Consider the following 14,136-nt stretch of genomic DNA (forward strand, 5'->3'; position numbering starts at 1 on the left):
AGGAAGGCACTTACCAGCAGGGGGCAGCTCATACTCCACCTCCAGCACCACCCGCTCCCCGACATTCTTCAGCAGGCTGATGATTTCATCATGGCGCAGCTTTGTCAGGTGGATCCCATTCACCGACGTGATGTAATCCCCCACATTTAACTGGTCGCTTCTGGGAATAAAGCATAGCAACATTTGCATCACTCAAGGCCCTTTGCCCGCCAGGACCTCAGTCACCTCAATTAAAATGATAACTAGCATGGCTATACCACTTCAAGGTCAACTGCTATTTCCTTTGATTCTCATAAGAACTCTGGGAGGTGGGGGCTATTTTTGGTCACCATTTTACAGATGAGGAAACTGAGGCTAGGATGGTGTAAGTGACTTGGCCAGGGTCATACAGCTAGTAGAATTCCAAGTCAGGATGTAGACTGTGCTGCTCCTCATCGGAGATCATCAAGAAAAGGCTGGGTGACCACTTGTCTAGTGCATTGTAGAAGGTTTTCTTGTTCACAGGGAGGGTAGAATGAGGGTCCTTCCAACTCTCAAATTCTATGATCTTGCAAAACCACAACAGAAGCCATGGGTGTCCACCATTGGCTTCTCTGCTTCATCAGAGGCTGACCCACCCAAAACAACTGGGCAATTATGAAACAGTGTGTGTGTGTGTGTGTGTGTGTGTGTGCGTGCGCGCGCGTATGTGTGTGTGTAAGAGGCAGAGAGACAGAGATGGGAACAGGGGAGAGGATGTAGGAAGGAGGGAAGAAGGGAGGGAGGGAGAGACAGAGACAGAAAGAGAGATGGGAGAGAAACAGATAGAGTGATAGAAAGAGAGAGACAGAGACAGACACAGAGAGAGAAACAGAAGATGGGACAATGAAAAATGAAAGCAGAGAGGTAAAGAAACAGAGACAAAGAGGTAAAGAAAGACAGAGAGAGGGAAAGAAAAGGACAGAGACAGAATGGGAGGGAGACAGAGGGTGTTGGGGTAAATGGGATGGGTAACTAAGGAGCAGAATTCCAGGCTTGTTCATGATTCGTCAGCCTCTCTCCCATTTGCTCTCACATTGTGCACCAGTAGCTCCGCTAATTAGGTCGTGGTGCTAATTTGGCGTCTCACCTTTCCGAACAGTCCCCACACTTCCGCCCCCATGGCTATCATGAATTTCTGGTAAAACAGGATAAAGTGTTAAATGACATGCAGAGCCTTCCTGATTTAGCGGAATTGCCCTGGACTAGATGGCCCATTTCTTGACAGGTCTAGAATGATTAGATCACAGAAAACTTGGGTTCTAGTTCCAGCTCTTTCACAGATTTGTTGTTTGACTCAGGGCCAGGTCAGTCCCCTCTCCTCTTCTGTAAAATGGGGTGGGGGTGGGTGGTTGGACCAGATGGTTCCTAAAATCGTGCCCAGCTTGAAACATCTGATGATTTTATGCATGAGTTCAGTGTCCCAGGAGTCTGCATGGATGGCAGGCACTCTTGAGAAGATGGAAAAGATGGTCATCCAGATACAAAGTAATTAAACTCAAACAGTGGAATGACAGAGTCCCTTACATTGGTTGGTTACTTTATGGTTTACAAAGTATTTTTAGGAACACAAAAGTCACAGAAAATTAGTCACCTAGAACACATTTCTTTGGGTTCCACTGTGTACTCGTGGACACACACCTCTAGTGAAAGAATGTCCAGCATCTACATACAGAGGTGGTCTGTTTCTTTGCCAGACAATTCTTATAGCTCAGTAGTTTTTCCTTATGTTGAAATCCACCTGCTTGAAACCTTCTGCTGTAAGTAAGTTGTCCCTCTTCCTCCTCCTCCTCATCCTTCTCTCTCTCTCTCTCTCTCTCTCTCTCTCGCTCGCTCTCTCTCTCTCTCCCCTCCACCTCTCTTTCCATCCTTTTCTCTTTCCCTCATCTATTTATCTCTGTCTCTCTCTGTCTCTCTCTCCTCCTTCTCTACCTCTCTTTGCCTCTTTTTCCTTCACTTTCTCCCTTATCTGTTTTTCTCTGTCTCTGTCACTGTATCTGTCTGTCTCTGTCTTTCTGTCTGTCTGTCTGTATCTGTCTTTCTGTCTGTCTCTCTCTCTTCTCCTTCTCCCTCCCCTCTGTCTCTTTCTCTCTCTGCCTCTTCCTCACCCAAGACCTCTCCAAGGAAGAATGAATGCAATCTCATGTGCTAGCCAGGTCTAAGAAGTCTCTTCAAACACAGATTCAGCAGGATGCATACAAGCAAACAAGGAAACATGAAATCTATCCCGTCAGGGCAGCTTTCTGGTTAAGTATGCCCTGAGCTCTACTTGGAGTTAGGAAGACCTGTGTTTGAATTCAGCCTCCATCCCTTGTCAATCACTTTATTTTTCTCTGTCTCCAACTCTTCTGTTCTCACAAAGGGGGTGATAATTGTACTTGCCTGCCAGACCCGTGAGGATCAAATGAGCCAATCTATGTAAAATGCTTCGCAAGCCTTAAATGCTGGCCATTACTTTCATCCCTCTTGCCCAGGGAAAGTAGCAAAGTGTGCTGAAAGAACTGCAGTCAGGAACCTTGGGTTCTACTCTGGGCAAGGCATGGCCTTCCCTGGGCCCCAGCGCTCTCATCTGGGAGAGAATGGAGTTGGCCTAAATGCTCTTTAAGGTCCCTTTCAGCTCTTCTCTTCTAAGCTTCCTTCCAGCTCTGCCATCCTACGTCCCAAGGTCCTTCACACCTCTAACATTCTATGTTCTGCAATTCAATTCCTTGGCCCACCCTCCCCCCCTGCTCTAACATTCTATGTTCTAAGGACCCTTCCAATTCTAGCATTTAGTGTTCAAAGACTTCTCCCAACTCTGACATTCTAAGTTCTCAGGTCCTATCTAGTTCTGATATCCTATGATGCAGTAAATGATACTTTGTTAGAGACTTACCCCATCTTCTACCTGTCTTTTCCTTCCTCCCTCTTTCCCTTTGTAACAATAATGTTGCTAGCAGCTGTTGTGGTGGTGAAAGACAAACAACAAAAGCACACGGGAAGGCTGCTAACACACGTTCTTTGATCTGCTTTTCTAAGGAAAGCAACTTTAAAGGGTTAACAATCTTACTTTAATTAAACATACATATAGTATTCACTTAGTTCAGGGGGAAAAGCCAGCACCTTGAACTTCAGAGAGAATACAGAGATTACAAGCATACATTATATAAACAGAGCAAATAAACACAAATCCATCTATCCATAGCAATACATAGTTACCAGAGAGAAGCACCAACATCTGGGTTTTCAAAGGTGGGGGGTGCTGTTTCAACAGCTTACGCAGTCTCATCACCAACACTCTTTCAATGAGTGGCAAAACACCATCCTCAGAGCTCTTATACACTGTTCAGGGCCCTGAGGGCTCAGAACCTACTTAGCAAAAAGGTGTGGGGCCTGGGGACTCACACCTAGTTAGTGAAAGGGTGTGGGCCTGCTTCTAAACAGGCCTCCCTTTGTTGGCCCCACCTAGGATCTATTGAGGTGATAGGAAGAGTCTTTAATCCCTGATTGGCATCACAAAGGTGTGGGCCTGCCTATAATCAGGTCTCCCTTTGTTGGCCCCACTAGAGGCCTATGAATAGGTTCAGAAACATCTTTCACTTACAGATTGGCCTCCTACCCCTTCCCTCCTCCTTCCATCATGCCCACCAGCAGATGCACCCTGTTTCTTACCTGGCTGCTAGTCCACCAGGCCTCAGGTTGGAGACTCTAGGCTTCCCATCTTTGTCGGTGCCACCAGAGATGGTTAGCCCTAAGGTGCTCCCCTCCTTCTTGATTAGCTCCACGATGGTGACCCCTCGGAACTCCTCTGGAAATAAAGAGGCATTTGGGTGATGTGAATGGAACAAATCCATTGGTCAGAAATGCTCATCAGCAGACAGGGACAGATTCCTGAACCGGAAAAGGCCGAAGAATGATTGGCCAATGGGGACAAACCATGGCCTTGTGGTGAGATAAGCAGAGTGGAAAGGTAGCCAGAAAGAAAGGGAGGGAAAGGGAATTCAATTTACTAAACACTCAAGAAATGCAGACTAGTTTTAGGGCCCTGTTAGGGATATAGAGACAAAAACACAACCTTCCTGCCCTAAAGGAACTTACATTCTACTAAACACTAGGGGAGTAAACTGTATGGTATTTAGGTAAGGGGATGGGGGACTCTTACCCACCTTATCCATCCCCTCTCCAAGCACTCAGATCCTCTTGGAAAAATCAAAAGAAGTCTCTCTTGGCTGAGTCCCTACTGGCAGTTATTAACATCAGCATTGCGGCCCAAACACATACAGACTCAAATACTCTCATGCCTCTGACCAAATGTGATATGAGAAGGAGGTAATGGACCTGGTAAATGCCAACGGCCTCAGGAGACTGGAGGGAGAGCTCCTACTTCTCTATGGATTCCTTTGGGGATCCTGACAAAAGCCATTCCTTCCTCATGGCTACATTTATTTCCTGCCCCCAGAATGGGTCTGGGATAAAAATCATTCTGAAATGGGAATTCAGATATTTTTGACATGATTGTAATCACATTATAATGATAATGGCCTGCATTTGTATATTGCTTCAGTATTTCCATTACATTAAAAAGTCCCCTGCCCGGGTTACCATGATGGCCTCCCAGCTGGTCCCCCTTCTTCCTCCAGCCTCTCCATGCTCCAGTCTATCCCTGACCACCTGCTGCCAAAATAATTCAATTCAGTCAATATTTATTAAGTGCCCTGACATTCAAAGTCTTCTATAAGCTCAACCCATCTTATCTTTCCAATCCAGTGGCCTTTAATTTTCCAACGTGAACCCTCTTCTCTCTAGGCCAGGGTGGGCTCCATCATTCCTCACATACTAACTGACCATTCCTGCTTTGTATTTTTGCTCATACAGCTGGTGGAGAGAGCTTAGAAGGTCTTGGCTCAGATCCCAGCTCTGCTTCTTACAATTTCTATGACCATGGTCAGATTGCTTAGCCTCCTGGGGGCATCAGTCTCCCCCTCTGTGAAATAGGGAAAGGTTGTGTTCAATGACCCTTATCATCCTTTCATTTCTAAGTCCTATGATCTTCCTGCTCCCCAGTGGAATACTCCTCCTCTCCCTTCTATTTAAATGCTATCTATTATTCAAAACACAGCTATAGTCCCACCTCCTCCATGAAGGTTTCCTTCACTACCCTAACTCCCATTGATTTCTCTTAGAATTCCTCCTTTACCATCCCAAACGGGCATCCCACATCCTAGGACTTGAATATACAAAGTCCATAAGAAGTTCCTGGTTGCTGCCTGTGCATTGATCCTGGCTCAAACAGATACTCAGCTACTTGTGTCTTCCTCAGTATAGAAAACGGTAAGTAATCAATATATGCTTATAGCTTGATCCTTGTGAGATCAGAGTGGCGTAGTGCAAAGAACATTGGATTTTTGAGTTTGAGCATCTGGATTTGAGTTCTGCCTCTGCCTCTTGCTACTTGTGACCTTGGCCAGGTCACTTAATCCATATGGGCTTCAGTTTCCTCACTATAAAACGAGGCTCTTGGATCAGCTGATATCTAGGGCTTCTTACAACTATGAAAATGATGACATTTTCATTTTAATTCAAAGGATATAGGGTTTCAAAGGAACTTAGAGATTAGCTAACCAGAGGTTCTTAACCTGTGGTCCATAAACTTGCAATAGATAGATAGATAGGTGATAGGTAGATAGATACCTCACTATATAAACTTAATTTCAATAAATCTAATTTTCTATGTAATTCTATGTATTTTATTTACGCATTTATTCTGAGAAAGAGCCTATAGATTTCACCAGACTGCCAAAGGAGTCCATGACACCCCTCCCAAAGGTTAAGAACCCCTGAACTGTTTAACCCCTTCACTAAACAATGGACAAACTGAAGCCTAGAAAGATCAAGTGACTTACCTAAAGTCATGTAGCTAGCTAGTAGAAGACTCAAGATTCAAACCAAATGCTTTGACTCAAAGCCCTCTATTCTTTCCACTGTATGCTGTCACTCACCATAGTAGAAAAGGGAATCAGCTCTATGCAGATGAGTCCCAAATCTATCTATCCTGCTTTAATCTCTCTCCTGAACTCAAATATTGCAAAACCAGGTTCCTAGTTGACATTTCATTCAGGCATCTCAAACTCACTTTGTCTAAAACAGAGCTCAGTATAGTGGCCCCATAAACCATCCTTCTTCCAAACCTCCCCATTTCTGTTGAATACATTGGCATCCTTCCAATTACCCAAGTTTACAACCCTGGAATGATCAGCTCAATCTTCATATCTTCAAGCCTTGTCATTTCTTTGTTTTTTTTTAATATTTCATTTGTTTTAGTCAGCCAAAATCTTCTTTCTCACCCACCCACCCCAATCCCCGTCACAAAACTCACTATACACATGTATAGTAAATCAAAACAAATATCCACATTGGTCATGACCAGAAAAAAACCTGTCTCATTCTGCACTCTGATTCTTTCACTTCTCTATCAGGATATGAGTAGCATATTTCCTTAGTCTTCTGGAATCCTGGTTGGTCATTATGCTGATAAAGATCAGCACAAAAGTATTCCATCACATTTATATACCATAAGTTATTCATCCATTGTCCAATTTATGGGCACCCCCTCAGAGCTCCATTCTTTGCCACCTCAAAGAAGAGCTATAAATATACTTCGAGCTTGTTTTGTTTACCATCAATCCCTGCCTTAATCTACATACCTTCTAATTATCCTCCTTCCTTCTCCCTTTTCCCTTCTATTTATTTTTTGAGTGAAATGCATTTCTGTACCTAACTCTTCATGTGTTTTCCTCTTTCTTTTGACCAATTCAGAAGAGAATGAGGTTCAAGTGTTAGTAGCAGCCCCTACCTCCTCCTCGTTTGTTTGGATGTTTGCTTGTGTGCCTTGATTACATGAGATAATTTTCCCTAGCTGTCCTTCCCTCCCCCACTCCCCATGTATTTCTCTACCTCTCTCTTTCTTTTCTTTTCTTAAAGTCAAGACAAAACAGGACCACTCTCAGACCTTGTCTAATAGGACTCCTTCTATTAACCCTAATGTTGATAGGGATCAGAGATGACACATTTATTATCTCCCCATCTTTGAATATACACTGTTTATTCTTGTTTAGTCCTTTATCATTGTTCATTCATGTTAGCCTTTTTATGTTTCTTTTTACTCCTGTGTTTGAACTTCAATATTTTTCTGCAGCTCTGGTCTTTTCACCAAACATATTTGGATATTCTCTATTCCATGAAAGGTCTATCTATTCCATGAAAGGTCTATCTATACTATTATACTCAGGTTTGCTGGGTAAGTTATTCTCAGCTGTAAGCCTATTTTCTATGCCTTCTGGAATATTATATTCCAAGCTTGCAACTTCTTTATAGTGGTGGCTGATAAATTGTGTATGATCTTCATCACAGTTTCTTGGTACTTGAATTATTTCTGGATGCTTGCAGTATTTTTACTTTGATGGAAGCTCTGGATTTTGACTATGGTGTTCCTGGGAGTTTTCATTTTGGGGTTTCTCTCAGGAGGTGATCAGTGGATTTTTTCTATTTCCAATTTCCCCTCTGGTTCTAAGAGATCTGGGTGATTTTAAGATTTTTTGAAATATGATGTGTAGGCTCTATTTTTTGGTCATGGTGCTCAGATAGTCCAAAGATTCTTACATTTTTTTTCTACTTAATTGGTTTTCCAGATGTTTCCAGTGCTTTTTTTTCTATGACATAATTTACATTTTCTTCTATCTTTTTTACCCTTTGGACTGTTTTAATATTTCTTGTTGACTTATGGAGTCATGATTTCTATTTGGTCCATTCTACTTTTCATGGAGTATATTGCTTGGGCAAAGTTTTGTACTTCTTGTACGAAGCTTCTTTTTTCCAATTCTTTTTCCATTCTCATTTCTTTGCTAATTTTTTTCCTCAAGTGTTCTTATTCCATTTATAAAAACATTTTATGACAAGCAGGATGATTTGCATGAACTGATGCAAAGTGAAGTAAGCAGAACCAGGAGAACATTGTATACAGTAACAGCAATCTTATATAAGGAAGAACTGTGAGTGACTTGACTATTCTCAGCAACACAGCAATGAAGACAATCCCAAAGGACTTAAAATGAAACATGCTATCCACCTCCAGATAAAGAACTGATATTGTCTAAATACAGACTGAAGCATGCTATTTTTCTTCCTTCCTTTCTTTTTCTTTCTTTCCTTCTTTCTTTCCTTCTTTCTTTCTTTCTTTCTTTCTTTCTTTCTTTCTTTCTTTCTTTCTTTCTTTCTTTCTTTCTTGTCTTCTTGTATAAAATTACCAATATGGAAATGTTTCATATGATTGCATCTGTATAACTTATATCAGATTGTTTACCACCTCGGGGGGAGGGAGAGGATGGAAGGATAAAATTTGGAACTCAAAACTTTAAAAATGTTTAAAATGGTTTTCACATGTAATTGAAGAAAAGCATTATTTTAAAAAATTGAAACTTAAAAAAACTCATGCATCTTCTCTTCCAGTAATTCTAGTTGAGTTTGTGCCCAAGCTATATTTTTTTCTGAGTAGCCATTGTTAGGTATTTTGGAGTCATTCTCATTTGTTTTTGTGTCTTGAGCAGCCCTACCACCATAATAACTCATTATCTTGGGGTTCTTTTGTTTGCCTGTTCTCCTGGTTTACTTCCTGCCTTCAGACTTGATGTTAGGGCTGGACTCCACGGCACTTCTGGAGGCAAGGTCCTGTTGTTGTTTTCTTGGGGGTATTGAGTGTTGTGTTATTTCAGGATCTCAGAGATGGGCTAGCGAGCTTCAAGCCTTCAATGCTTGCAAAATTGTCTGATCCATGGCTGATTGCTACTCCCCTGGTCTAAACTCGGCAAGTTCTTGACCTGGGTTTGGTTCTGAGAAAAAGTAGACTGCTGCTGGACTCTGCCCTATCAGCCAACTGGAAAGCTCCACTGGTTCAAAGTGGCAGAACTGTAGGCTCCCCTTTGGTCTGGGATTCCTGTTTTGGTTATCACTCTGCAGGCTAAGGGAGATGCTTTAAGTGAGGCCCTGATCTGGACTTGAGGTCAAAGCCATACCACTGCTTCTGTTGCTGCTGCTACTGGCTTCTGAACTTCCTCATTTCTCCATACACAGCTCAGGGCCTCCCTACCAGGAATACCGCCACTGTGCAAGCCTTACCTTCTCATTCTTCCCTGTATCTGTGACCTGGAACTGGGTAGAAGGCAACAAAACTTGCAGACTGCACCTGTTCCCATTGCAATGCCATCATATGGGTTTGAGCCCTCCTCTCTGTCTGTCTCCTTACACTAAGCTGGGTTGGACAAAGTGTTCACTGTGATAGTTTTTAGGATTTCCTCATCAGAATTTTGTCTGCTACATTTTCTAGAACAGTTTGGAGGAGTTTGTGGATGGGAACTGACTGTATTATTTCCTTTCATTCTACCATCTTGGTTCCCAGTCTTTCCTCAGTAATGTTTCTTATATCTTTCTCCTTACCTCTATCACACAGCCACTACCCTGGTTCAAACCTTATTGCCTTTTACCTGAATTATTGCAGTGGCTTCTTTACTGGTCTCTCTACCTCCACTATCTCCCTTTTCCAGTCCGTCTTCCACATAGCTACCAAATTGCTTTTCCTAAGATGCAAACCTGGCCATGCCACTCTCTCATTCAAACATCTTCAGGAGCTCCTCTAGAATAAAATACGATATACTCGATCTGACATTTAGAGCTCTCCACAATCTGGCCTCTCCCCATATCTTTCCTCTTATTTCATAGTACTTTCCTTTAATCACGTGCTATTCCCCTTTATTCTTCCAACTTTGTGCCCTTCTTTACATTCCCATTGCTCAGCACAGTACCAGGCAAACAGCAAGTGCTTAATAAGTGCTTGTTGACCAACTCTCTGACAGTGATTTTACACAAGTAGTCCTCCCTGTCTGAAAAGCATTCCTTTCTCACCTCCACTGAGATACCCTGGTTTCCTCCAAAGCAGAGCTCAAGTGCCACTTCCTAACAAGTCCTTGCCAGATTCTACGCACCCCCCCCCCAGTTATTATCACTCATTCCCCTTTGAAATTACCTTGTATTATGATCCTAAGATCACAGATTCAGAACTTTAGTCCAAGCCCCTCATTTTACAGGTGAAGAAACTGAAGCCCTGAGTGGATGACTTGGCCAAGATCACACAGGTCATAAATAGCAGAATTAGTATTTGAACTTGGCACAAAATCTGTAATTCTTCATTTATGTAGATGTAGAATCTTTATGCCATACCCCTGCCCCCAATAAAATGCAAGTTCCCTGAAGGCAGGGACTGGGTCTGTTTGTTTGTTTTATCTTTGTATTCTTAGCCCAGTGCTTTGCAGATACTAGGTGTTAATAAATGTTTATTGACTTGAAATTGAATTAAGGCAGGCCCCAGTGAAATAAAGTGCGCAGATGCAAGCAGGCAGTTTGAAGTCCATCCAGCTAGACTGAGGTCCCTGGCAGCCAAGACCATTAGTCTAATTTGTTTTGAGTAGTAAATTCACTTGCAAAGAAAACGAGCTGTCACCTTATGCTAAAGGCAGAATTACCTGGTGTCAGAGCCAAAGGATGGAAGGCATTGATTTTGGCCCTCAGCAGAACATTTCCCAGAGAGGATGGGGTCACCTGCCAGAGAGCTAAATCTTTCCTGTCTCCAAGCAAATGGGTCAGCAGTTTGTACCACTGGTGGGGAGGGGAGTGGGCATACTGGGTTCCAAGAATTGTCTATCATGGCACTTTTCAGAGTTCTCAGTTAAGCCCCATCCTTGTCTGAGACTGCAGAGGGCCTGCCTATTCAGTAAGATTTTGGCCCGCACCTTCCAAGTTCAAAGCTGGAGGTGTGTGTGTGTGTGTGTGTGTGTGTGTGTGTGTGTGTGTGTGATGCATAAAGGCATATGCTCCCTATTGCTACCCCATATTCCAATATAAGCTATGAGGAATTTACCCTGGGTCACATGCATTGACAACTATAGTGATTTCACAGGGCATTAACTCTTGATCACATATATTCTCCACGTGTCCATCTTTGCATGCATATTCCCTGACCTTACATAGTCCCTACAGGCATGCTTCTCCTTGGGCATCCCTATGTGTTTCCACTCTTCCCTGTGACACTATGTGTATTCATGGGACAGTAAGCCTCAAGTTTATAGAGCACATTTTTTTTGGTGCTACTTTTCTTACCATGCCACTTCATGAAATATCTTTGTTTTGAACTAATTTTGTCCTTTGGCTGACTATTAAAGATAAACACATTGGTGGGAGCTCATTATCTGTGGTATTAGATGATATGGACTCACAGTGTACTCTGAACTTGGGAGTAGTTAGCCACTAAGGTTCTTGCCCAGTCTCCAAACCTCAAATCTCATTTCTACTATTTACTATCTTTGTGATCTTGGAAAAATCATGTAACTTCTCTATTCCCCCCTCTAAAATGAGAAGGGTTGGTTTTGAGGGTGTCCAAGATGATCCTCTTGGTTACCTGTAGCCTGTATAACTCTCTGTCTTGGTGACTCCTGTATATCTGTTCCTTTCTGCCTTATTCCAGTACCTGACTTCAGGCCAATAAGAATGCATCTTCTAGGAATTATTAACAAGGGGCCTCCACCAAAGTCCAGTTCTGGGGCCTCATCATAGCTTGAAGGTGGCCCCGGGGTTTTCAAAGAACTATACACACAAGACACCCTAGTGTAATTAAACACACAATTGTAATTACACAAACATAGCCACCTACAGTTATACCCACATAGAGATATATACAGAAACATACAAATGTACAGAGGTACACACATGTTGCCTTTCACAAGCCTCATCTGGCTGTCTTTTCTGTCTCTGCCTTTGTGAGTATGAGCGAGAACTCAGGGAATGTGATCAAAGTCATGTCGATGGACCCACTTTCCTCTCCCTCCCTGACCCTCCCACAATGCATGGCAGGTTCCAGTTTTACTGTTGAAGTCTCATCCAAGGGTTCTGATGCACTGCCAAGTTCAGCAATTGTGTAAATAAAAAATAAATACAAAAGTACAAAAATATAAACTATGAAAATCTAGTCCCGGCCCTTATGGCAGAGATTTGACCATGCTCCTGGCTGGGCTAGTTTAGTGGCAGTGCAGTCACCAAAAGTGTTGGCTGTTTAGACCAGATGGTACCCACCCCCTACCCATCCCCCTGGGGAGGTTAGCAGCCCTCAGTGGGGCTTCGCTTCAGACATCAATGAGCATTTACAAAAAAGAACTCTTCTGGCCTGCGGAGATGGGAGCCCACCTTGGGACTCCTTAAAAACCTTGCAAAGGAAGGGATTGAGAAGCGAAGTGCACTAAAGCTGGAGCTCCGACCCATTGCATTGTGAATTCCTCTTTATTAGGTAATTAATCTTAGGCTAAGTACTCCATGGCCTGTGCTTGTCACCTGAGAGAGGATCATACTCTAAACACTCAGGTAATTCTCAAGGATCTGTGTTCAAGGAGGCCATCTCACTGGCTTTCAAACCCATGATCTGTTTTCTGCCTATGAATTACCCAAACAACATATAGTTATTCCACACCTATAGTGGGCAAGCCTTCAGCGAGGAGATATTAGGGTGCAGAGAGCAATGACTCTGGAGCCTTGTCCTCAAGGACCACATGTGGCCTAGTGATGGGGACAGAAACAACCCAGAACAGTGATGTAGGCCCAAAAGAAGTAACAACTTAAGGACAGATGTCACAAGGCCAAACAGGACTCACTGGCCAATGAGTGCTATAGCTATAAGTAATAGGAGGTAATTGGTAATAGAAAGAGGTGAATGAGGGGGGATCTCAGTAAGGGCTGGGGGTGGTTGGGTGAGCTGAATTTGGACAGGTAGTATATACTCCCACTCACATATATGACCATCTTTACACCCCCACATATCCACACATAGTGCTAAGTTGACTAGAGTCAGGATGGCTTTGACATGTACTAGTTGTAGTGATGGGCAAATGACTTAACCTTTCTGAGATTCAGCCTCCTTATCTGTAAAGTGGAGGAAAGAATAATTGTACTTCTTAACTCACAGGGTTACCGCGAGGGTTAAATGAAATAATGGATGGAAAGTGTTTTACAAACCTAAAAACATTACATAAAAGTTAAAATGGTACATAAAAGTTAATTACAGAAAAGATTACGTTTTATAACAATAAAAGGATAATAACATCTCAGTGGTCTGATATTACTGGGAATGAGGATTTTATGTGTCCAATAAGAACATTTTCCAGACAACCAAAGGTATTGCTATTTTAACCATTTGAGATGAAAATCTTTGAAAAATTTATTGCACATTATCCAAAGGCTATTCTAGTTAAAGGTCTCATCACCAATTGGCTTAATGGAAGCTGGAGATTCTAGAGTAAGCCATGAGGAAAGATAGCATTCTAGGCATGAGATGTTTAACAGATGGTTCAAAGATACAGAGTATGCCTAGTTTGGGGAACAGGTAGGCACATTTGGTTGGAGTATAGAGTGAGGGGGGAGGTGTTATACAGTAAGCCTGGAAAGGTGGACTGGAACTAAATTGTAAAGGGCTTGCTTTTAAATACCGAACCAAAGAGTTTGTACTTTATACAAAGACAATAGGAAACCACTGATGTTTCTTGAGTGAAGCATAAAATGGTTAGACTTTATGAAGATGATTTTGGTAGCTATATAGAATTTTTATTACAGGCAGCTAGGCATCACCATAGTGGATAAAGTTCCTGGCCTGAAGTCAGGAAGACTCATCTTCCTGAGTTCAAATCTGGCCTCAGATACTTACCAGCTGTGTGGCCCTGGGCAAGTTACTTAACCTTGTTTGCCTCAGTTTCCTCATCTGTAAAGTGAGCTGGAGCAGGAGATGGCAAACCACTCCAGTATCTTTGCCAAGAAAACCTCAAATGGGGTCATGAAGAGTCAGATATGACTGAAAAATTACTGAACAACAAAATAATTTTTGTTCTTCATTCATTGCAGAAGGAAATGGTAAACCACTCCAGTATCTTAGCAAAAAAAATCCCACAGACAGTGCTGCCGTGCTATGGTCCATGGGGTCACCAAGAGTCAGACACAGACTGAACAACAATGATAGCAACTTCCCTCACCTACCCTGTTAGATGCCATAGGTAG

General features: G+C 42.6%; 1 protein-coding gene across 1 annotated transcript in view; it reads right to left on the minus strand.

Annotated features, from left to right (window-relative positions):
• The window catches only part of GRIP2 (glutamate receptor interacting protein 2), a 406,943-nt gene that overhangs the window by 94,460 nt on the left and 298,347 nt on the right, over positions 1 to 14,136 (minus strand). Inside the window, exons 3-4 of the mRNA XM_036738758.1 lie at positions 3,670 to 3,805; positions 15 to 160 (exon numbers count right to left, since the gene is read on the minus strand). Coding sequence (XP_036594653.1) covers positions 15 to 160; positions 3,670 to 3,805 — 282 coding nt within the window. The remainder of the gene's footprint in view (positions 1 to 14; positions 161 to 3,669; positions 3,806 to 14,136) is intronic.

The sequence above is a fragment of the Trichosurus vulpecula genome, chromosome 9, assembly GCF_011100635.1.
Source record: "Trichosurus vulpecula isolate mTriVul1 chromosome 9, mTriVul1.pri, whole genome shotgun sequence".
In the NCBI taxonomy this organism is placed as follows: Eukaryota; Metazoa; Chordata; class Mammalia; order Diprotodontia; family Phalangeridae; genus Trichosurus; species Trichosurus vulpecula.